This window comes from Clavispora lusitaniae (genome assembly GCF_014636115.1).
Source record: "Clavispora lusitaniae strain FDAARGOS_655 chromosome Unknown tig00000185_pilon, whole genome shotgun sequence".
NCBI lineage: Eukaryota > Fungi > Ascomycota > Pichiomycetes > Serinales > Metschnikowiaceae > Clavispora > Clavispora lusitaniae.
The window spans coordinates 754075-778269 of record NW_027093979.1 but is presented as its reverse complement, the minus strand read 5'-3'; the positions used below and the strand labels follow the sequence as shown (position 1 = coordinate 778269).

The 24195-nt window shown below is 43.9% G+C and overlaps 8 protein-coding genes across 8 annotated transcripts; 4 read left to right on the top strand and 4 right to left on the bottom strand. All coding sequences in view use genetic code 12, as the record gives it.

The window, feature by feature from the left end:
• Positions 1-248: 248 nt before the first annotated feature.
• Positions 249-1001, bottom strand: FOB63_004015 (Flo11 domain family protein; the record flags this gene model as incomplete). Its single annotated transcript, XM_002614410.2, has 1 exon — positions 249-1001. One exon carries the CDS (start codon positions 999-1001, stop codon positions 249-251), a length of 753 nt encoding a protein of 250 aa, XP_002614456.2.
• A 5615-nt stretch (positions 1002-6616) lies between these two features.
• On the top strand, positions 6617-8263 carry FOB63_004014 (cryptochrome/photolyase family protein; the record flags this gene model as incomplete). The annotated part of the gene is made up of 1 exon (XM_002614411.2): positions 6617-8263. One exon carries the CDS (start codon positions 6617-6619, stop codon positions 8261-8263), a length of 1647 nt encoding a protein of 548 aa, XP_002614457.2.
• Positions 8264-8287: 24 nt separating this feature from the next.
• Positions 8288-9991, bottom strand: FOB63_004013 (uncharacterized protein; the record flags this gene model as incomplete). Its single annotated transcript, XM_002614412.2, has 1 exon — positions 8288-9991. One exon carries the CDS (start codon positions 9989-9991, stop codon positions 8288-8290), a length of 1704 nt encoding a protein of 567 aa, XP_002614458.2.
• Positions 9992-12195: 2204 nt separating this feature from the next.
• Positions 12196-13269, top strand: SFP1 (zinc-coordinating transcription factor; the record flags this gene model as incomplete). Its single annotated transcript, XM_002614413.2, has 1 exon — positions 12196-13269. The coding sequence occupies one exon, from the start codon at positions 12196-12198 to the stop codon at positions 13267-13269; it is 1074 nt and encodes a 357-aa protein (XP_002614459.1).
• A 685-nt stretch (positions 13270-13954) lies between these two features.
• FOB63_004011 (uncharacterized protein) lies at positions 13955-14770 on the top strand (the record flags this gene model as incomplete). The annotated part of the gene is made up of 1 exon (XM_002614414.2): positions 13955-14770. The coding sequence occupies one exon, from the start codon at positions 13955-13957 to the stop codon at positions 14768-14770; it is 816 nt and encodes a 271-aa protein (XP_002614460.2).
• Positions 14771-16103: 1333 nt separating this feature from the next.
• On the top strand, positions 16104-17420 carry SAP3 (aspartyl protease SAP3; the record flags this gene model as incomplete). The annotated part of the gene is made up of 1 exon (XM_002614415.1): positions 16104-17420. The coding sequence occupies one exon, from the start codon at positions 16104-16106 to the stop codon at positions 17418-17420; it is 1317 nt and encodes a 438-aa protein (XP_002614461.1).
• A 440-nt stretch (positions 17421-17860) lies between these two features.
• On the bottom strand, positions 17861-20896 carry FOB63_004009 (uncharacterized protein; the record flags this gene model as incomplete). The annotated part of the gene is made up of 1 exon (XM_002614416.2): positions 17861-20896. The coding sequence occupies one exon, from the start codon at positions 20894-20896 to the stop codon at positions 17861-17863; it is 3036 nt and encodes a 1011-aa protein (XP_002614462.2).
• A 975-nt stretch (positions 20897-21871) lies between these two features.
• Positions 21872-24109, bottom strand: USO6 (Uso6p; the record flags this gene model as incomplete). Its single annotated transcript, XM_002614417.2, has 1 exon — positions 21872-24109. The coding sequence occupies one exon, from the start codon at positions 24107-24109 to the stop codon at positions 21872-21874; it is 2238 nt and encodes a 745-aa protein (XP_002614463.2).
• Between the last annotated feature and the right edge of the window lie 86 nt (positions 24110-24195).

Here is a 24195-nt window from a genome sequence, read left to right as displayed (position 1 = left end):
TACCTCCCTAAAGAACATCAGTACCTCCCTAAAGAACATCAGTACCTCCCTAAAGAACATCAGTACCTCCCTAAAGAACATCAGTACCTCCCTAAAGAACATCAGTACCTCCCTAAAGAACATAAAGAACATCAGTACCTCCCTAAAGAACATCAGTACCTCCCTAAAGAACATCAGTACCTCCCTAAAGAACATCAGTACCTCCCTAAAGAACATCAGTACCTCCCTAAAGAACATCAGTAACCTCCCTAAAAGAACATCAGTACCTCCCTAAAGAACATCAGTACCTCCCTAAAGAACATCGGTACCTCCCTAAAGAACATCAGTACCTCCCTAAAGAACATCAGTACCTCAATAGAGGAGCTTTGAGTAGATGAGCTCTCCACTGATGAACTTTGTGTAGTGATAGCAGATGAAGTCTCGACACTAGAGCTCGCAGAAGAGCTGACAGTGGCCAGAGACTTTTCAGGAATATTCCAACAGTAGTCAGGTGCATCTTTCTGAGAGAAACCAGTGCTTGGATCGTAGTTGTCACATCCAGTGATATAATCATAGGACTTTTGATACTTCCAAGTATTGCAATAAGACATATCAGTAACTCCAGCACTACACCAGTCGTACTGAATGGTAAATTGCGGCATACAAGTACTGTATTGGCCAACTGCTCTAGGCGTAACAGTAACTCTTTGAGACCACGAACCAGCATTGTTTATCACAGAAACTTCGAGATTGTTAGAGTATAACATATAAGTCTTAGACAAACTCAAAATCTTCAATTCCGACAAAGAGTCCAAGGGCATTGAATCTTCTGCAATAAAATTAATTGTCACATCCCAAGTTCCGTCACCATTGGACGTTGGATTTGCTACCGTGATGCTTGCTGGAGGGAAATTCACAACCTGAGCATGAAAGGAGAACTTTTGGTCAGGGCAAGCATCAATAACAGTAGTTGCAGAGGCCAATGCCACTAAGCAAGAATAAATGTAGGTTTTGAACAACATGCTGGTTGAGAGTGTTTCTCGGTTAAATTTGATGCACACTTTTCTACGATTCTATTGGAGTACCCACATGTAGGGTGTTTCTAATCCACGTGACCTATTTTAACTCCGCTATTTGAGTATTAGTGGAAATGGCAATTACTAATAATGACAGTGAGGAAGGCTAGCAGTAATCACATAAGAACCGATCTCTCTATTTCATATCGTTGAAAAACATTTTCTATTTTGGCTTCTACGCGGCTCATTCAGAAAATAAAAATTTCACTTTAGTAATCATGTACGTCTCCGGGGAAAAAAAAAAAAAAAAAAGAAACACGAAGCACACTTCTTTTCCTACCATGTTGGAAACTTAGTACGTACCACTTTCTTTGCATTGGATGGTATGTTACGTCCAATGTATGTAGGCTTCACACCTTAAATCAAATTTAGTTAACTCTCGATTTTTCTCGTAAAGGATTGAGTAAATCCCGCTTCAGCTGTCTTTTGCTATGCATGTTGAGTGGATCTGTCTGTTATTCCTCATGGTATAGCTTTCTTTTGGCTTTTTTTTTTCCAAACATTTTCAGCTTCAGAGGGAGGGATTAAAGGTGAATAGAAGGTAAAAAAAATTGGCTGTTTATTGTAGTTTTTGTCGGCGAATGAAAATGAAGAGGCTCTCGGCTCCGCAGATTTGTGTAACGGTAATATTATCTCCTTTGCTACTTCTTGCATGATTAGTGACCTCACGTTATTTTTTGCTTAAGGAACTTCGCCATTCAACAGGCTTAGAAGTTCGTTACGTCTTGCTTTTCTTCGAACAATCCTTTAAAATCATTTCTGATAGAAGATGTTATTAATTCTCTCCAATTGTTCTATTATTATCCAGTTTGCTATTTTCTTGCGTTTTTTTATTCCCTTTTTCACGAGGAAGTAGCCAGAAAAATTTGAATAGGTGGCACTCATTGGAATGTGGAAGAGTTCTTAAGAAATGAACACTTCAGGCAGTCAATAATATGTATAAGGAGCTAGGTTTTTTATGCTGCCATTCGTTCTTTTGTGTAGTGTACTTTGAATGATGATGAGAAAATTCAGCACTCCTTTTTCCCAGAAACTCCAAAATAAAATTATTTAAAATAACATCCTTATGTTGTGAATCCCTTTGAGTCAAGTCAGGTCGTCTCCCTTTTCTCCGTCCTGAAGCTATAATTCATTAAGATTAGACAAACCCCGTCATAAAACAAAAAAAGAAAAATTCATGCAATGGCACATTATGTGAAAATGACTTGGGATACAACCATAAAGCTGTTCTCCAAATACTGAATGAACCTAATGGCAAGCTAATGAGTCCTTGGATTCTAAGGGTTTTTTGGATGTCACGATTGATCATTACTCTGATAATTTGCTTACTTTGAATTTTTGCATGTTCAAAAATCATAACAAGCGAAAATCGGAATAAATTTTGGACAATTCTTTCGAGGACTTGGACGACGTGACTACTATGATATCTAGGACATATTTACAGTGAACCTTACTTAGTTTGAAGCCAAAAAAAAAAAAAAATACATCACAGCAGATAGGAGTAGAATTTGCGTTGCCCCTAAGAATGGGGAATATGAATCTATTATTATACCCTTCCTCATCGGAGCCCAATTCCCTCCTAGAGTTTTTTTGCTGTTATATGGAAGCATAAGCTCTCTTGATACGGAATCGCCGACCCTAAAACAGCTTGAGTAATATTGGAAAATTTTTCTGTTGAATTAATTTTGTTCTCTCTAGTTATTCCATTCTAATTTCCAATGAAGTAATAATAGCCAAAGATTGCTTTAATAAAATTATGGGCCAGGATAGACAAGTTCGACAACTCCAGATTCTTAAAGCACAGCCACTATCCTCTTTAACATGAAAAAATAAAAAATGGTTAAGCTAGTTTTATCAGTCTTGCTAGGTTATCTTCCAGTAAAAAGGTGGTATTTAATGAAGCAATTTCTTCAACTTCAATGTGTTGGCGGGCATTAGAACAGGGCTGTGTAGACACTTGCTTTCGTTCTTTCCTTCTTTTTTTCTGGAAAAATTTGTTCAGAAAGTTCTTCAGAAAATGAATGGAGGTCACTGAAAGACATTATTGCGACCACACTGCCTTACTAAAACTTTTTGGAATTTTATCATGCCAAGTCAAGGCTCGAGGCTTCAATGAGTCATTCTAAGTATTTCTAACTCTTATTTGTCGGATTTCAAGGGAGACTGGTGAAGAGATTGGACTGCACAATCGGGTTCTCGAAAGGATCTTTGTGATTCCTCTTTATGAATTTTCAATGAAGCAGCAGAACTTGTTAGAACCATTCAAAGTATCTATAAAACAACGAGTTACTGCTACCATGTCAATGGGCTCACAACTACTGATAGTATCTCGATACGGCTACCTAAGCCACCTATTGCCGACATACAGTATGTCACTTTTTAGAGCTTTTCTCTGCAGATATTTGCTTACAAATAATTATAAGAAACAATGTTAAAAAAATTCTTCTCTCACTTTCCATTTACAAATTCGGATTCAAATTGTTTTAGAAATTGAGTCACACAATTGATTTTTTTCTATTCACTTGTCATAATATTTTGGTGTACTTGGTGTGTATGGCATTACCTGATTGTCATTCTTGTTTGAATCAGTTTCGCACATTTACGGATATTTTTTCCTTCATTAGTTTGGAAGAATACTTACTATACTTACTAACTACCTAGTTTCTGGTGAATCTATTTTTAAAACAGATAAGAAGTACTTGTAGTCTACTTGGATAAGTAGTAGTGTATACTGGGTGCTCGTCAGTTCCTGACTTCTGAGCAAAAGGAACCGCAATTTTTACGTACATTTATTGCATCTTTCCTGCGACAACCTTCATTTATCAGCTGTCCGAAGACATGAGGGTTGACAGAATGAGCTTAGACGCTTATCCAACTGGTGCCATCATGGCTGTCCTGTATGTAGGTATTGTCATGGCCCTGACCTTAGCATTATGCACCCCTTACTTCTGAGCGCATGGAACATGTAAGGTACCCTGCAGGTACTTTTAGTATTCGGTTTATTGCAAAGGTTTTCCGTTTCATTTGCGACCAAGACTTTAAATGCACTTAGTCAGCCGGATGGCCGCTAATGAGGCCAGGAATAATTTCGAAAAATTGGCCTCTCGCTTAATCATACAGGGGGTCAGCGTTAGATATGGCTCGTTGGAAATAAATGATGATTTAGGATGAGAAAATCGCAGTATACTTACTGTTCGCTTTCACTTTAGTTGTCTTTGTCTATTCAGATACAAACCACAAGTTCTGTCAGGATTTTGCATTATATGAGAAGTCTACGCATGTCCCTATCATGATTGCAAATTTGACTTGACCACATACAAATTGGAGAGCATCATAAGTCAATGAATCCCTACATGAAGGAGCTCGTTTGTGTTATTTTTGCTTTTCTATTAAAGCTATCAGACTTAAAGAATTGGTTTTTATCATCGTCAATGTGGAATATAATTATCTATCTCCAACATGATTCTGCGCGCACAATATCACTTTCCAATATCTGAAAAAAAGTTGCATAATCATCCAAAATCATCCAATAGCAGAAGTAAGCTGAAATCGGCAATGCAGATACGCACAAAGGCATAAACCAGTTGCATCTGCGAGATTCATGACATATTGTCTATCGAGGATGACATATTCCTATAATTCCTATATGCAAAAGGTTATTGTGTTGAGAAGTACAATGAGGTATATGCACACTATCTAAAATCTCATACTTCTAAATTTCTAGGAAATTCGGATATGGGTTTCCGAAGATGTCTGGATATAGGTTCCCGAAGATATATATAGGTTTCCGAAGGAGCCGTACGAACGGCATTTGGTTATTATCAACGATATCATGGCAACGCCGTGAGCACTTCTCTGCTATCATAAAAGATGTCACGCCATAGCCACGGCAATGCCATGGACAGTCCTGGATTGACAGCAGCAGATTCCCTACGTTCATAATAGGACAAAGGTCTCTTCTTGAGAGACTCAAGTATATAAGATTACCATTTTTCTCTAGGATGGATTCTTCTCTAAGGATCATCCCATCCCTAAATATCAATCCAATACACTTGCTCACTCAAATGTCCAACACCTCTGCCTCTATTGAAGATTCCACTCTGACTGATGTCTCTCTTAGAAACTCTCATGGATTGATCTCTGATTTACCAGCAAGAAGCCAAGGTGTGCATAGTGCTGACACTACTGTACAAAGGCTTTCACATATCGTGTTGAGAACAAACAGAGGAATATACACACTAGTTTATTGAGAAAAGCAGTAGTATATACACACTAGCTTAAATTCTCCATAATTCATGCTTACGATGGCACGGCGTCTTAACAATACAGAAGATGTCATCACTCACATATCTTCGCTGACGCACCCCCAATGCATCTGCATTGCCGTTTCCTGTCATCACTGGAGATACTTTTGGCAGTGAAGTAAGTACATGCATTAGACAATAGGTTGTCAAATTCCCCAGAAACATGCTATGAAACACCAGGGTTACACATTTGTGCTTTGTTTCAAGAAGAAACATGATAGCCCACAAGTAAGAAGAAGTAAGATATGCCTTTCTCATGCCTTTTCAAAATGGAGGAAGTGTATGTAAGTCCTGGTGAAATTGAATGTGGATGTGCCGTAGCCTTTGAGTTTTCAGTAGTAGATCCTCAACCACAGTCGTAATTGGCCCACGTACGTTTGAGCTTGGTGGTGTTGGTCTTTGCTATATAAAGAAGGTCAGTTACCCTTTTTCATTACTCTCATTTCCGCAGTGAGACTAGAGCCTACATCATTTGAGATCTACTAGTGTACCAGGATAATCAAATGACAAAAAAAAAAGAACTTTGAGACAGTAAATAAAAACTTAGGATGTGCAGTTGAATTTAAGTCAAATTGAATTTTTAAGTACTGAAAGACGTGCAGCATGTACTGTTTTGTAGCGCAGACCTTCAACTGATGTTCTCATAATTTGCTGAAAAGTGGCACATTTCGCATTTAATCAAATTTCCAAAAAATCACCATTCCAACATTCCAATAAAATAATGAAGTACAAAATCGTCATTAAAATAAGCAAAAAGTCTGGACAAATGGAATCTACTTTGCAAGCCGTTCTTTAGCATTCAGAAAAGAGTCGAAAGATTTTCCCTTCATGTCTAGTTGCGCTAGCTTACTTGCTGGAATACGATTGCTTCCAAGAAAGAGAAGAGCTTACAATTGACCACGGTCCAATTCCAGTAAATTCTGCTTGTGATAAATGGTTACCATTGACAGTTTCCTTAAATGGAGTAATTATTGTACTTTCAAGGAAACGCCCCATTTCGGGTGTGCACAATGGTGCAGATTAAGAAATAGTGGAAATAAGGTTCTGGCCTTAAGATAAATTCCCACAAAGCACCAAGAAGAAACTGTCTATCCAATGATCTTTTCCATGTATACTCCCCAGGAATAAAATGCGTCTTCAACCTTTTCTTGCGGCGAAGGAAAGCCAACATATGACGTCACCATTTTCCACAGATTGCTATCGCATACTCATTTAATCTTTTTAATCGAAGGAACTTTCAAATAAAGCCTGGGCAGGATGAAGAAGCAAAAATTGGGAAATCTCCGCAAATTCGCAAACCAGTACTATCCACAGCAAATAACAGCCCAAGATGCTTCGACGAAGTACAAGAACGGTGAACATAAACCGTACAACATTCTTTTGAACACATTCGATGAGACTCGGACAAAAAGAGAATCCATAAAGCCAGGCAAAGCCGTGGCCCATTGGTTCATGAGAGACTTGAGAGTCAGAGATAACAATGGACTTTCCCACGCAAACAAGCTTGCTTTGAAGAACGGCATTCCCATGCTCTGCTTTTGGGTCCATTGTCCAGAGATGGAACTTGCACATAATGTTGGAGACTTCCAGAAATACTATCGATTCTTGAGTTTACACCAGTTGCAAGAGAAGCTTGCAAAGCTCAACATTAACCTAATCATCGTAAAAGCAGAAAGACGTGCCGATATTATTCCTCAAGTGCTCCAATTGCTCCAGAAGTATGGTGTGTCACACTTGTTTTCCAACCTAGAGTACGAGGTTGACGAATTGAGGTTGGCTACTACAGCAATGACGAAGTTTTTAGAAGAGAAGGTATCCTTCACTCCGTGTCATAATAGCTGCGTGGTCCTTCCTGGAGCATTGAAGACAAAATCAAAAGGAACGCAATATGCTGTTTTCTCGCCTTGGTTTAGAGCTTGGATGGCCTATGTGGACCAGGAATTGTTTTCAAAAGAACATTTCGAGTATGACTCTCCTATAAAGCTTGAAAAACGGCTCTCGGTATCACAGCAAGAACTAGAGATACCAGACGTGGATGTGGATAAAGAACGGTTCCATAAATATTGGAAAATGATTGGCGAAGATGGGGCTCTTGAGCAGCTTGCAGAATACATTGAATCTGATGAAATCAATAAGTATAAAGACGAGAGAGACTTTCTTGATCTTGAGTCCGTCTCGAACATGAGCGTACACATTTCCTCCGGTACTATTTCGACAAGAACCATTTTGCAAGAACTCAGACAAAACAAAAAGATGAAAAACTTGCATACGCTCAAGACATCTGGAGTGTTTGAGTGGATAAGGCAAATTTCTTGGAGGGATTTTTACAAGCACATTATATGCTACTGGCCCTATGTATGCATGTTCAAACCTTTTCATTTAGAGTACGACGATTTAAGTTGGGAGTACGACGAGGATCATTTTGAAAGATGGTGTCTGGGAAACACCGGCTTTCCAATTGTCGATGCGTGCATGCGATGCTTGAATGAGACTGGATATCTCAATAATAGGGGCCGACTTATCGTTGCCAGCTTCTTGTCAAAGAACTTACTCATCGACTGGAGAAATGGCGAGCAGTACTTTCTTTCGAAATTGATAGACAGTGACTTTTGTTCCAATAACGGCGGTTGGGGATTTGCTTCTAGCACCGGTGTGGACCCTCAACCGTACTTTCGAATTTTCAATCCTTGGACTCAATCCGAAAGATTTGACCCTGATGGAGAATTCATCAAGAAATGGGTGCCAGAGCTAGTGGATGTCAGTCCCAAAATGCTTCATAAGGAAACATCAGATCCTCTCTGCGCAAACTATACCGCTCCAATTGTTTCGCATAAAGAAACCAGAAGTAGAGCGTTGGAAAAGTACAAAGCAGCAATGGAAGAGGGAAGGAAAAAGAATTTATAGGATATTTTTTTATTAAAAGCAAACCTAGACAATCATTTTAACAATCATGTCGAACTTTTGTAGTGATGAATTTTGAGCTGTGATGCCCATCTTATCGGAGACGTCGTAAAGAAGAGATTCGTTTCGTAAATCGAAGCGAAGGAACTTGAGGTTCTCAAACATTGATCTAAATATTTTGGAGAACTGAAGGTATTGTTGGTTCTTATTCACTTCCATTCTTGTTGAGAATGATGTTGAGCATTTGAAATAATCGTCACTAATAAGTGAATTCACGGAACCAAGAACGTACTCATCACATCCAAAACATGCAGCTTTCGAAGGAATACAATCCAGATGCGCTATTCCTAGTTGCAAAATTTTCAAATTCTCCAAAGATGACAATAGTTTTGGGAAGTCAGCTATTTGATTATATGATATGGGCAACTTCAAAACTTGCAACTTGGTAAGCGCAGAAAGCCCAATTACCGATTTCAAGGCGTAGCGAAAGTTTTTCTTGGGACAAACAGACACGGAAGACTCCACTATATCACAACAAAGATTCAAGTATACTAGCGACTGAGCATGCGTTTGAAGAGCATTCACGATTGGTGCCAAATTGACCTGCTCGTCTGTTTTGAAAACTTTGATGTGAATGCTGAGCTTCTGTAAGCCATGGAGTTGAGAGATAGTTCTGACTGAGACCCTATTAAAACAAAGCTCGTTCGATAGATTGAGATTCAACAGTTTCAAAGATACAAGGTCTGGGGATAGAACTTCAAGGAACAACTCTGATGGTGGATGTCTTCTTCTTGAAGGATTTATGTTTGGAAAAGACGAGCTGTTTTCAAATAGACATTCGACGCAATTATCCAAGGACAAATGTTCTAATGTCTGGAGGTTGATATTCTCTCGCAAAGAATCTGCATCTTGGCGTGTAAGAGAAATATCCTTTAAGTGTAGAGATGTTAAACAGAGCTTTTCAATTAAAGGAGAGTTGAAAAGCGATGAGATGAAAGTGGGCCTTTCTGAAAACAGAAGGGGTTCGATCGTACTGCTTAAAGAACTTTGACAGCAAGTCTCGAGCTGTGAAGTGAATGATTTCCGACGACCGGTAGTTTTTTTCGATATCGTTAACGTTTTAATAGAAGCAAACAGGGACATGTCTATGGATTCCAACACCTTGTCCTTTTTGAAATTGGATATTCCCAAATTGTGGAGACGTTTAAATTGTGCACAGGGAAACCCACTCTCCGAAAAACGGAAATTTCCCCATAGGGTTTGGAGTCTATCAGGGTTGGGGAACAATGACATTAACTGAGCTTCGATGGGATAATGGAGGGAAGACCAACTAAAAACGTTGATATTGGACATGTAGGGGAGTATTTGCAGAAGATATTGGTTTAGCTCAATCTCAGGCACGTCGGGAAAGTTTTCCTCCACGACAAACTGGGTGACATACCTGGCATAATGTGGGTTTTCAATCAAGTTCTTGAAGAAACGAGTGATGGAGTAAAGAGTCCTGATAACTGTGGGTTCACATGGATACTCGTGGTAGACAAACCATTCATGACAGGAGTCCGAGAAAATGTCGTCAAACTGTGTTCTGGAAGAGTCTACTACCACCACCTCATAGATTTTGGGGTGGAGCAAGCCGTAGAAAGATTTGTTTGTGAGAGCCAAGTGAAGAAGGTCTTGCTGAGGAAGCCACTGGGCTAGGTGTTGGATGACATCCGGACCCAAGATGTCCATTTTAGAAACTGCGGATGAAAGAACGGAAAAACATGAAGATGTTTACAAACCAAGAAAGAGCACCGGGCTCGGCGGGTTAAAAGTGTGTAATTGGGTGCAAAATGGACACATACAAACCCGGAGATCGGGCCAAATGGCCCATATGCAGGCGGTGATTCATAACGAGCAATATGCTCTTATACCGAAAAGGGCATTTTTCACATTTCGGCCCAAAACAACGGAAACATGACAGAAGGGGAGGCCCAATGTTGAGGCAAGAATGGATTTGAGTCAATAAAGAGCGATGTTAACGCATAATGGTTTGAATATTGGATTCAATGTTAGTGATCGAGATTCGTGTCCGGTATTGATGAATAGGGTCAAGCAGTGGAATGTACAGCGAATTTACCTGGTGGATTTGTGGATTTCGTGGATTTGTGGATTTTGTGGATTTTAGTGTGCTCACTTCTTGCGACAGTAATAATTATTGTCTCTGGAATTATGTGCTAGTTGCCTCTTCTACTGTAATTATGGTAGAACCTATTCTAATCAGAACAGTGATTCCTTTAATATCATTCTCCGAGATCGAAAATCTCGATAGCACAGAGATGTATGTGCATCGACTATTACTGAGAAAAACGGTCTCCTACCGGAGTGTATGAACCGAACAGTGTGGCTGGGATAGAGATGGGAATTTCCCATCACGAGATTACCGTTGAATGAACATGCAAATAGATGGACAGTGGAGATACAATGGGATAGTGTGATAGCGGAGATACAATGGGAGTATGTGATGGAGATACATGATAGCTCTAGTATTTGGTCTTAATGTGATATTCCAGTTATGTGGTCTAATGTGATCTAGTATGTGATGTAGTAATGTGATCCAGTGTGATTTAGTATGTGATATATCAACGTATCTTCTACTAATGTTCTTCTACTAATGTGTCTTCTGCTAATGTTCTTCTATGTTCTTCAACTAATGTTCTTCTACTATGTAATCTAGTAATGTGTTCTTCGTATAATTACTCTTATGTGCCAATGTCGCAAGATGTAACATGGAGATGCATGTAGGCTCACCAACAGATTACAGGACGCAAGACCAAACAGTCAAAACAATCGTTATGACGTATGGTGGAAATCACAGGCCACCGTCGAGTCGTGCTGCCTTCAATTACAATCGATTACAAGGCATTTGCTTCTGCCTTATGCTGCGAGTATTAGGAGCCCGGAAACTGCTTTCATCGCTTTAGCTATGGCATGGACTGCCTATACGACGAGCAAGCGGCAGCTCCTGCACATGGGCGCAGGGCACAAGCCGGCCTGCAGGAACAAGATCTGCGCGGGCGACATTGGAGCGACATTTGCTTCGAACGGAGCCCCTGAGCCAGAAAGGACACTTTTCTATAGAGAGAAGCGAAAGCAGCAGGGGCAACAGAGTAGACCGTGCCGCAGACGGCACGCCCGCTGGCGCATTTGGGCACCGGAAAGAAGAACGCACGAGCGCTTATTTGCGCGTCACGTGACTCGGGGGGCTTCCCGACGCCCCTTTTATATCTCAATACAAAGGTGCACCAACACCACAGGAAAGCCCTGCGCCAATTAGTGCCGTCAAGAAGAGCCTCCGCCATGTCTGCCGAAGGTCCCCCCTTGCCAAAGCCCGAATTGGGCAAAGGAGTGGAATTCCGCACCCGTGCACCATGCAGCAGGCCCGCACATCCTTGACGTGGGGGCGTGCGCGGCCCAACGAAAAAGAAACCGGCCCGTGTAAATGTGAAAATGGCCTCCCGAACTTAGGCCACCTTAGCTCGCTCTCAGGTATCCGAACAAGTCGGCGTATTTCCCTCTCGGCGTAGCTTTAGTTGTTCTTTACACACCGGCTTCCATCCCCTCCATCACTTCAGAGCCAGTGTTGCATCTTTGGTTTCCCACTTTCTCACCAATCAGCGCAAGCGTTAACCCAACCACTTTAGCCAGCGGCACTGTGATATTGCCTAGGCACACCAAGTCCATTCAAAGTCTCGACGCCACCAGCGACTTTGCGGCCGTCCACAAAAAGCGGCACCTTACTAAGCAGACTTAGCAAACGAGTTGGGAAGTCTTGTGCTCACACCACTACACCACAAGCCTACGCCACAAGCCCACGCCACCGGCCCATCTACTAGCCAGATCTTTCATCCACCACTAATCGTCCCCTTTCTATCGCCTCCCGAAAAATCGTGGCCATGTTCAACACCACCATCTTTGACGGCCAGGGCGCACAGGAGCAGCCGGATCTTCTTGCGCCGCCGCAACCCATCGACATCACATACCAGCAGCGACAGCCGTCGATCTTCAACAACCAGCGGTTCCGGCGTGAGTCCATAGCCCACTCCCAGGGCATGGGCGGCGTGCTGTGGGGCTCCGTCACCATCGGCCTGTGGCTCAAGGACGAGGTGATGATGTTTGGCCAGAACCACCCTTCGCAGTACAACATCATCAACCCACGCCGCGGCCTGGTGCGGTTTCTGGCTCCGAGCCACCCGGCCTCGCCGCCCAACACCACCAGCTACCTCCCCAACTTAGAGGCCGACTACTGCAAGGACTACCTGTGCTGCGGCCAGCTTCTCCCCACGTTGCACGATTTGCTTCGGCACTATGAGGAAGCGCACATTGCCAGCTCGCCGCCGCACGAGCCTGCCGCCCACATGCTTGCGGCGCAGCGGCAGAGAGCGGCCTTGAACTCGGCCCACAACGTATTGGAGACCGTTTCCACCAACGACGTTTTCCTCAACAACCACGGCCAGCCGCCCCCGCAAGGACTGTTGCACGTGCCCCCTTTCCATCTCCAGCAGCAAACCATCCACCAGGGCGCTCTTGGCACCATTCTGCCGGCACTGGCCTTGGGCCATGTCGACGGGCCAGTACAGAGCCCGGCGTCGCCCGGCCCAAGCCAGCAGCAGCGCAAACCAACGCCGCAGGCCCGCGACGACGATGCCATGTACATTGACGACCCGGCCCGCCATCTCTACGTCATGGAAAACGAGGAGTACAAGCCATTCAAGTGTCCGGTGATTGGGTGCGAGAAGACATACAAGAACCAGAATGGATTAAAGTACCACCGTTTGCACGGCCACCAGAACCAGACCCTCAAGGAGAATGACGACGGCACATTTTCGATTATTGATCCCGAGTCCAACACGCCCTACCTCGACGGCGCAGGCATGGAGAAGGATAAGCCATACCGTTGTGAGGTGTGCGGCAAGCGTTACAAGAACTTGAACGGCTTGAAGTACCACCGTGGCCACACGACCCACTAGAGAAAGGTTTATTTGGTCATGGCGACGAGATTCATTGATGTCTGTCTCAAGACTTCGGAAGGTGTTTGCGTCCATTAATACTTTGACATTTATGGGAAACGGAGCTGTGGCGCGTCTTGCTTTTCATTGCTACATCATTTGAAGCTACGGTGATTGAAGTCTGCGTCATTTGCTAATTTCGAGACATGGATGCCTTGAGAACTATTTGATCTGTGACCCGGGTGTGAGACAACTGCTTTTTGGGTTACTACTTGTTTTTTTTGTTTCGGGTGCCTCTTGTTTTGTTTACGGTTTTTCCTCACTCTAATGTCTCTAACCCGCACACCCGATCACTAGCTGCGTCCATGTTGACCAGTCATGGCCCCAGATGCTTGCCTGCTGGGTCAGACCGCTGCAGCTTTACTGACTTCCCATTATCGATTTAGCTGCGATAACCGGCAACCTGGAAGGAGGTTGTCCGATTCTTCCACTTGCATTATTACTGACTTTATTTTTATCACGGATCAGGTCCCGTTCCACTGTTGCCCAGGTCCCATTTGTTACAGACTGGCATATTTGCATTCGACAGTGGAGCAACTATACATTATCTAGATAAGGAACTGTATGAAGACACCCATGTAGGCGCGAAGAATCAAACACGCACGAAACTGAAAAGAGAAACAAGTCCAAGATATTCCAAGATTCCATGAAGTCTACTATTGTGATCCAGTTGCCATTGGCAATTTCACGACAAGTGGTCTACTTGGCAATTCTTGCCCTGGCCATTTTCTTGTTTCTTCTTCCTGTTTCTGTAGTCACCTACTTGAACTTTCACAAGATGTTGGTCCCCACCGAAAGAATGCAAACGCCTACCAAACTACTTCAAAATACAGACGGCTGGAAAACTGCTTCAATCGATCCTCTGCCGGCAATTCCATATCTAAAAGCGAACCAGGATCTTCTTTTTCTGGTTCGGTTAAACCTCAATGCCGTGTGCCGCTTGGAGAAATCGTTCCAGTTGATTGAGTACCAATTCAACTTTGGCAACCAGACCTTTGCCGACGACGTGATTGTGAACTGTGATCTGCGGTACATCTATGTGGAGAAAAACTGGTGGATCCCGTACCATTTGCGGTATTGGGTTCCGCCACTTTTCGTGGATATCTTCAAGTTTGTCAAGAAGGAAATCCCTCTCGTGGACATGTCTGGTTCCCAGCTTCTATCGATTTTGTCAGCGTCTAATCTGACCGTGCAATTGGACAAGTACAACGTTCTTCTCATAGACTCGAAGAATACCTCGATTGATTTTGTGGTGAAATGGAGCGGGCTCCGTTACTACCTCGTCGAGTTTTATTTCACGAGCTTTTTCATTGGTGTTTTCGGTTTTTGGCTTGCGTGTTCGCTTACCTGTGTCATCACGGCATTAGTGTTTCTGAGTTACCTCAGTGCACCCAAGGAGGAAGTAGTCGACACAAAAATGATCAAACTGGAGCAGTCGTTTTCATCAAGCACCGTGCAATAGACTGAATAATTGGAAAACAGATCCCCCTCGTATCCCGAAGAGGTGTCTCGCTTAAAATGGCTTCTCGTATCTACTTGGAAGTTTTTCATATCCCTCCATCGTTGAAGTTTGAGCGCCCTACGACTATCTGCTGTGACATTCAAGACGTGAACATGCATTGCCCTAACAATGCAATAATTGGAAAGGAGACGCTGCAGTCCAATCGCTTTAGTGTCTACCATCATTCATAAGCAAGGAAAATTGACGCTTTGCAATCGAGGTCCAGCTGGTACGGCCCGAATTGTACTAGCGGTTTCTTTTACCGAACATGTACTGAACAGAGAAGAAATAGCACTTGCTTGGGTCACGGGAAATTACGCCACTAAAACAAAAGGGCCAAATCCTGCAAGTACCGATTCTACTAATGGCAGTGACAAAACTTCGGTGACAAAACTCCCAGTGCTTTTCATAGAGCATTTCCTGTAACGCTTCTATCATATTTACTTACTCTCTTTAACTGGTAGTTGGATTGAAATATATTACGGGTACGCAGTCATACCATCGAGCCTTCAACAAAAGACGAAGCCCATAGGATGGGAGAATCCTTATGACGCTCCTATCAATGCATCCCGTCTATGCATAACCAATTTGGAGAGACTTCGTATTTTGGATCGGCGTTTTCGACCCCTCAGTACAAGCTACAGGAATTCCATGGGGGCGATTTCAATCGAGAAACTTTTACAAGTGCAACTTCTTTTGTATCTTGTTTTTTTATCTTGTTTTTTTATCTTTTCTTTTCTGTTACCTAAAGGTATTCCTGCCTGACACCCTGCCCTGCAAGAATGTTGAAGGCATTCGTGGTTTTCTACTCGCTTTCTGATGTTCCGCAGACTACTGTATGCGGTGTTATCTAACTGGCGACACATGCATTGATGTAAAAATCTCTCAACAGCGAACACGACCAAAAATAGCCGCTTTCTCTGCTTAAGCAATAAGACAGAGACTGTTCTTCTGCCTGAAGTGTTTCTTTTTTAGACCGTTTTGCCTGAGACCCTTTTCTTTGGTTGAACAAGCCGCACTAATACTCTCGTCCAAAAAGTAAAAAAAAGTGCAAATACAAAGAAGCTTAGACGCAATCATCAATTGAGTACATTCTGATCGGTCAAACTCCCTTCAACATGTCATATCTGGAATCATTTGCACTTGTCTTGGCAAATATAAATTACGAGCAGTGACACCAGAAGAGCCGCTGTGCATGACTCCACCGAGTTATCTATTGCATCCCTTAGCTTTCTGTATCGTCCAAAACAATTTAAAACAGGCCGTAGGAACTGAATTCCTACTTTGAAAGCTCATGAAACCTTCTTTGTTTTTCTTGGTCGCAAGCGTTGCCGCTCAGTTGGACATTGGCATTACTAACAGTCTGGGTGCAAAACTTTCTCCCATCCACAACATTTCTATTGGATCTCCGCTTACGGAAATTCCCTTCCAGATCCGTCTAGACGCAGCAAGACTGTATGTTTCTCCCTCTTTGAGTAGCTCAGGCCTGGTTTTCAATCTTCTGGATCTGGAGGCTTTTTCGGAAACTTCTCAATGTCCCTTCAATGGAGAAGACCTTTACATACCCAAAAAGATAGGCATCGACCGTATTTCCATTGGGGGCTTCGAAGTCGACGACTACCCCTTTGTCTTATCTGATATCGATGGTTTCCGCTTAGGCCTCGCTCTTCCAGGGCCCGTAGGGTACCTGGATGATTGTCCGAACAAGAACTTTTCCATTGTGTCATTGATGCAAGAGTCTGGCTACATCAAGAGCAAGGCATTTTCGCTTTCCTATTTCGATTCTGCACCCCAGGTCCTCTTTGGCGCTATCGACCACGGTGCATATGATGGATCGCTCTACAAATTCAAATTGCTTCACGACACACCCATTGCAAAACTGGACTACATCAACCCAGGACTCCTTTTGGACGGCATAGCAGGCTTTAACTTCCTGTATTCCAATCAGTCCATAGCACTCCTCTCCTATGGACCCACGTATTTACTGCAGAGCTATATCGATGCGTTGACAGACCACTTCAATGGCACGCAAGGACGCAATTTGGTTCTGGTGCCATGCCTGTACTTGCAGCTGACAGATTATATTTCCTTTTACTTCAGCGGAGTGGAGTTTCCAATTCCTGAAAAAAGCTTTATTTCTCCCCCTGATTCTTCTTACCCAGGCTGTGTCCTCAATGTGGCTCCGGCAATCACAACCATGCAGCTCGGAGACATTTTCATGAAGGGCCGTTATGTAGTGGTTGACTACGATTCTGGCGATGTTGCTCTTGGCCAAGCCGCAGCAGAAGAGAAGCAAGAAACCATCCAAGAGATAGTCTCGGGCATTCCACTGGCCACTACAGCCGTCTTTTACACCTACTCGGAATCGGACTCCACCTCCAGTAACCAGTATGTCACATATTACTATACAATGATGCTGAAACATCCAGACTATGCCATGTACACCGGCAAGAGATCCAATTCGGATGTTACTGTTTCTGTTGATACCGAAGCCCAAACTGCCACCACCAGTGCTCTGGAACCAAGTTCAAGCAGCAAGGCGTCTGCAGACGATACATTTGTTGCTGGCGGTGTTATGGCTTTCTTTGTTGGAGCGTTGTTGATGATGTGAGGAGGAATCGTTCCCGAAAATATAATGCTTCTTGTTGACAGAAGCTAGGAAGATAATTTTTTTTTTTTTATTTTTTTGAACCGAGTTTCGTTTTGGCCGAGGCATTTCCTCCTTTTCTTAGTATTTTCATCTTTTTTTGCAGTTTTAAGGAATAAAGTTATTCTTCACTAGTGCATCTAGAACTTCTGTAGCAAGTTTCTATGACGTGAAGATCAATCACGTTGACAGAATCTGCTCAAAGCCATTGATACTTACTATAATTTGAGTCCAAAAGTGATGGGAAAAAGTACTCATCACTTAGTTGAGTGGTCACTAAGCACTTCGAGACTTTGAGACGATCCGTTCCTAATATCACTACCACGAGTACGTATAACCAATATGAGTATGTAATAATAATGAAAGATGTAAAAGTATATGACAAGTATTAGTTTGTACAGATGTCATGCAGCATTGAGAAGCTTGACCTCCGTAAGATTATCGATCGGTAAGAAGGGAATGATCCGCAGAAAATATGATTGCTCGTCCACCAAAACGGACGCTTCCTCATCCTCGGATGGTAAGTAGCTAGCCTGATCTGCTTCGACCTTGTGGAACAAGTAATATTCAAATTCATCCACTGCATCGTTCCATTCATTCAACGCCTTGCCTAGAGAAACAAGTCTGCTAGGAGACCTCATGTTTTTAAGAAACTCTTTTGTGAACCTCTGTAAATCCTCAACATCTTCCTCACAAAGCATATCGTCGTCAATGCTGAAATTCTCGTTAGTGATGTAAAACTTGTTGTACAGGTCAGAATTTAAATAAATGGACACAGACGGTACCTTTGGTTCTCGTGGCATCGTCAACAGTGAAAGGTTCTCTTGGTTCTTTACAGGGAAGAACCGGCTGGAAAATTGACTCGAATTTGCCGTTTGCATCATTTGGTACTTCTCAGAGGTAGTCTCGTGATCAATCACAATATCAAATTTGAAAAGAGGCCGGGAAATCTCAGGCGGCACTTTAAATAGCTCGGGCGGCTGATGGTCGACGGAAGATGGGGGCGACTGTGTGGAAGAGATCGAACTGCCTAAACAATCCGAGAGTAAACTGGAAGAATCCGAATCAGACGTTGTGGATGATTCAGTTGATAGATCATTGATGGAATTGGGTGTTGATTTAAATGACATGAAGCTGGGCGCTGACCCCCTAGATTTTGCCGAGAAGGCAGAAGCCAAGGAGCTTAGTGACTTGGAATTCCTTTTGTTTTTCAACACAGGACTGTTTTCCTTCCGCTCACTATGTATTTTGTTTGGCGGAGTCATGGCAAATGCACTATTATCTAGACTATCGTCGGTCGAGAGCAACTTGAAGATTTTGCTCAACAGACCAATTAATGAGTGATTTCTTGGGCTATTGGGCGAGAGCGGGCTGGCAGCTCCACCATTCGTGTACTGAGCAGGCGAGCTGGGTAATGACGTACAGGTGTAGATTGCTTCATCAAAAATCTCATAAGGATGAGTTTTACGTAAATCACTTGCTTTAGGAATCGCAGAAGCATTAAGTGCCACAATATCCTCCATGTAAGAGATTTTCGAGTTCATTGGGATGATCCCAAACTTCCGATTGGTCATAGGCAGACACGCAGAAAAATCTAGATTTGCCAATGGTGAAGAAGAGTCCTGGGATGTGACAATCCTTTGAATACCATCATATACGAAGTTGACTTTCGCTTTCACTCTTTTCGTTGTTTGAAGTGTATAAGAGTTTTCATAGTTGTTAATGCCAATGACTCGCCATACTAAAAGCCTAAAGTAATGCGAGCGAACGATAGGACTCCAATGAGTGAAAAACTCAAGCCAAGAGTCAGTGCTAGTGAGCCAATTGGAAAAGTTCAGCTTGTAACTCAAATCCTGGTTCAACAACCAACCTTTTAGGTGAGCAATACATTCTGGGGATTCACAGTTGGAGAACGCATTCGGGATTCTGTCCCACACATTAAACAAGAAAGCAAAGTTTCGAGAAATCACTTGAACGTGGTGCGTCGAAGAAAGCATCATATAAGAGCAACCAAGCCAGAATTCCCAGTTGATATTAGATGTATCAATGACATGGTTCGAAAACTCGTAGACAAGATTGAGCAAAAGACCGTTCTTGTTGAAATCGAAAATGCTTATTGACCGCGCTATCTTGGCTAGAAGCGAGTCAAAGTATGCATTCAAGCTGGCCGAAAAGGAGATGGACGAGTAATCAATATCACGGCTGATCTTGAATAATTTGATTATGCTGGTGTAGTTGGAGTCATTTGTTTTATATGGGAATCCTGGCACGGGCACCGACCGGTCGTCAGTGTTTTTCTGAGACAGAGTTTTCTTGCCATCGGTAGCCAAGGTGCCTGGTTTGTTGATGTTGGTCAGAATGCGGTTGATGGAAACTCGAAACACCTGGAACACATGGCTGGCCACGATGTTGAATCCAGGGAAAAGCGAAAGTGGGATATCCTGACCCGCCATACAGGTATTAATGATGGTAACGTAATGGCGAAAGAAGGAGATGAAAATGTCGCTGTCGCTGTTGCACCAGCGGCGAACCCAGGCACCGCCCGGGTCTCTGATGCCTTTGACTGGGTGCTTTGGAGGCGGGATGGAGTTGATAGCGTTGCGCTTTGCTTTTTCAAGCGACACTAGCCCTCTATAGTTGACCAAATGGACTGTGGCCAGAGGGAACGCAGCTTTGGCCTTGGCAATGTCAGGCGCCAGAGGAGAAGCCAAGTCTGCCACCAAAGCATCGACGGTTGCCTGTTTCACGTTCAAAAGAAAAAGCAAGGCATTGCACACTTCTGGGAGATAGAAAAAAGCGTATGCGAACACTTTGCCAACAAAAGCGCTCATGAAGATGGGAACGACTTTCATTGTCTGGAGCTTAGCAATACAGAAGTCCAAGGTGTCGACCAAGCCTAAGCGATATGTTTCAAGGGCATCGGCGTCACATGAAAGCCATTCGGGCCGTGCCAAGATGCGCAGAATACACTCCAAGTAGGCGCTGCGGTCAGACGCCGACACCTGGGAGCCCTGGGCAACAAGCGCAGCCAAGAGCAGGCGCCACCACTCGCCCAAGATGGCGGTGGTGATGCTGGCGAAACTGGCGTAGATCTTGGCGTCGCGAGGGAAAAAGTGGGCGAGGTCGGGCAGCAGGCGAAGAAACGGGAGGAGCGACGTGCGCAACACGTTGGCCTTGGTGAGGCCTGTGTGCTTGGCTGCAAACTTGCCCAAGGCCAACTCCAACTTCTTGAGCTGCTTGAGTTTCTGCTTGATGAGGCGGTCGTCCCACGTGGGCTGCGGCGTGGACGGGCGTTCGAGCGGCACAGAGCCGCCGTCACGCGGCTGGTCACGCATGGCCGGTTTCTTTTGCAGCACCGAGCCCGTGGCGGTGGTTTCGGACGCCAGAGAAACACACGAGTCGGAAAGCGATTTGCGCGCGAGGGAGCGGAGTTTGGCCATGTGCTTACGCCGTCATGGGCAGGAGAAACGAAAGAGGAAAGACGGGGTGGGGCAACGGGGATGTGTGGGTTGTGGCGCTTGGATTGGCGGCTATGGACGTTGGGGCTGGCCAAAAGTAGGGTGGTTGGTGATGGTGTAGTAGTTTCTTGTGAGAGGCTCCAGTGGGAACAAAGAAACAGCAACGGCAAAGGCGGCAGTCCACAAACGGAAGGGGAAACGGGCAGGTTCAGTCGTGCGGGAACAGCAGTCCGAAAAGTAGATCCAGAAAGAAGTCGACAGTCCTAGCAAAGAGATAAATATCTCCCGTCGGACGGGTCCCATATGTCAGGGCACCAAAGTGTGCATCCTGCTCCTGCAGAATGTGCTCGAACAATACAGAGCAATTTCCCATGCCAGATCCACAGAACATGGAATTCTCGTAGTTTCGGGCAATGGCGCAAAGGTTGTGGAGCATGCGGCCACGGGTCTGGTTTGGTGGTTTCTCTTTCCCATTCAGCTGTGCTTTTGGTTCCCAACTGGTTTCTTCAGAGGGCTGTGTCTGGCCGGCCCGTTTTAGCCGGAGAAACTTCTGCGCGCCTCAAAAGAGAATGTCACTTGCCCAAGTGAGAGCGCAATATGTTGCTCTGCTTTGCCTGCGGTGCAGACACTTCGCCTCCGCCTGACTTGGCCACTTTATTTTCTACTTATTTTCTTGACTGCACGGTCTGATATCCTCTGTTCTGTACCTGCTCTCGCCTATTTCTATCAGTGTATCTATTTGTACTATCCTCTCTATCTTGTATCTTGTATCTATCTTGTATCTATCTTGTTTGTATATTGTTTCTTTGTATCTTTGTATCTTTTTATCTTTTTATCTTGTTCTTGTATCTAGTCTTGTATCTTGTTCTTATCTTGTATCTTGTTTCTGTTCTTTGTTTCTCTTTGTTTCTCTATGCATCTCGCCTTCTACGTCCTTTCTCATCTTATGCTATTAGACTATCCACTTCTGGCCTTGAGCGCATCAATCACATTGCGGAGAGTGTCAATGCTTTTGTTGAGCTTGGCCTCGTTTTCTTCAAGCTCACGGATCCGGTCGTCTTTGGCTTGCACAATCTCCGGGCCTGGATTGGAAGGCCCGTCCTGCACCGCGCCTTGTTCAATCTTGTGGGAAAGTTCCGCAATGGTGCTATTTTTACCTTCCATCTCTGCTTCTTGACTTTGAACCTTCTTTGTCAAGCTTTCGTTTTCCGCTTCCACCGCTTGCAATTTCTTTTGTAACTCGCTTTCCGCCTCGGCGGCCGTTGTTTTCTCCATCTGGCCCCGCATCTCGTCTCTTTCCGCTTTCACCTTGGCCACCTCCTGCTCCAACTCTTCTTGTCTCGCTTCGAGCTGGCTCTGGTACTCGCTGCTTTTTTCAATGTCCGCCACCTTTTGGCTGAGCTTGTGGTTTGCCTCGTCAAGTTCTTTAGCAGTCTGCTCTAATTTTTGCTCGGCCTCACCTGCTTTTTTCTCGGCCTCGCCTGCTTTTTGCTTGTACTCATCCATCTGTTGCTGAAGCTCCTCGCTTTGTTTCTTCTTTTCCTCTTGCGCCAACGATAACTCTTCTTGCAAACGCTTAATTTGCGACGCGGTCTCGTGGCCTTCTTGGCGAAGCTTCTCTGTTTCTTGTTCAAGAATCCTCTTTTGCTCAGACATTTGGTCAAGCTTAGCTTGTTGCTCTGCGAACTTTTGCTCAATATCCTTCTTTTCTCCGTTTAATTGTTCAACGGTGCTCTTTTGCTCCGCCAATTGCTTCTCATAATGTCTCTTCTCTTCCTCTAATGCGGCAGAAGCCTTCTTGAGTTCTGCAACTTGATTAGAGTACTCCTCACGGACAGACTGAACCTTATCTTCAACCGATTGCTCAAGTATCTTAATCTGTTCTTCTTGTTCTTGCTTCTTTACCTCAAGTAGCTTGATTTTTTCTTCGTGTTCTTTCTCCAATGACTTGACTTTTTCCTCTTGTTCTTTCTCCAACGACTTAATCTTTTCCTCGTGTTCCTTCTCTAACGACTTGATCTTGTCTTCCTTTTCCGTCTCCAATGACTTGATCTTTTCCTCCTGCTCTTGTTTTTCCTTCTCCAATGACTTAATCTTCTCTTCCTGTTCTTGTTTCTCTGACTCGTATTGAGTCTCTGCCTTTCCAAGAGATTCCTTCAAACCAACATTTTCGTTTTTGAGTTGCGCGTGGCCCTCCTGGATCTCTTCGAGCTGCTCACGCAACTTTTCACATTCAGATTTTAATTTGTCAACTTGTCTTTCCTGTTGTTCCTTCAAAGAAGTCACTTCTTGTTTGGCGCTGCTCAAGTCGCTCTCAAGATTCTCCACCACCTTCGTCTTCTCCTCAATGGTAGATTCCAAAGTTTGGACCTTTGACTTTTCTTGTGCGTGTTCTGTAGTCAATGCATCGTGTTTCTCGGCAAGAGCTTTCATTTCAGCCTCGGCCTTTTCGTTTTTGGCAAGAGAGTCGGCAAGCGAAGCATCTTTCTCGTCCAACTTAGACTTCAACTCGTCGCATTCACGTCTTGCCTCTTCTCCAGATCTTTCCAACAAATCTTTTTCTGCCACAATATCTTCCAAAGCTTTCTCCAACTTTTCCTTCTCAACAGTAGCTTCTTGACAAGCCTTTTCTAAGTCGCTCACTTTGGAGTTCAAGTTTTCGACTTGCAAGGAAAGCTCGTCGCATGTTTTGTTTGCCTTGTCCAAGGCATTTTCCGCCTCCGAAATCTTGAGGTCTCTCTCCGCAATAATCTTTGCCGTTTGCGAGTTGAGCTTGAAAGTGTAGTTTTTCTCAGCCACTTGAACTTGCTCCTTCGCCTCTTCGAGCTGCTTTTCCAAAGATGCTACAGAATTTTCGGCGGCGACAGCTTTGGAGGACAAGGTGTCCTTTTCATCGGTCGCAGTCTTGATCTGAGACTGCAAATTGGCATTAACTTCCTTCAACTTGGAGATTTCCAGAGCCAAGGCCGAACCTTTCAGCCCCCAATCGCTCAAGTCAGCACTTGACTTTTTGAATTTCAGGGCGAGATCATCCAAAGTCTCAGTCTTTTCCTTGATCTGCGCTTCAAGCGCCTTGATTCTCTCTTCTGCAGACTCTTGCGAGCTTTTGAGCTCGACAACTTTACCTTGATAAAGCTGGAAAGTCACTGCAGATCCAATACAGCCAGCAGCTGCGGCGAATTGAGTAAATGTCATTTTCACACAAAAATACCTGATTTGGCTGGGATCGGTTTTTTTCCATCGTGTAGAATGTGTAGGAACTAGCATCGTCTCGAGAGGAG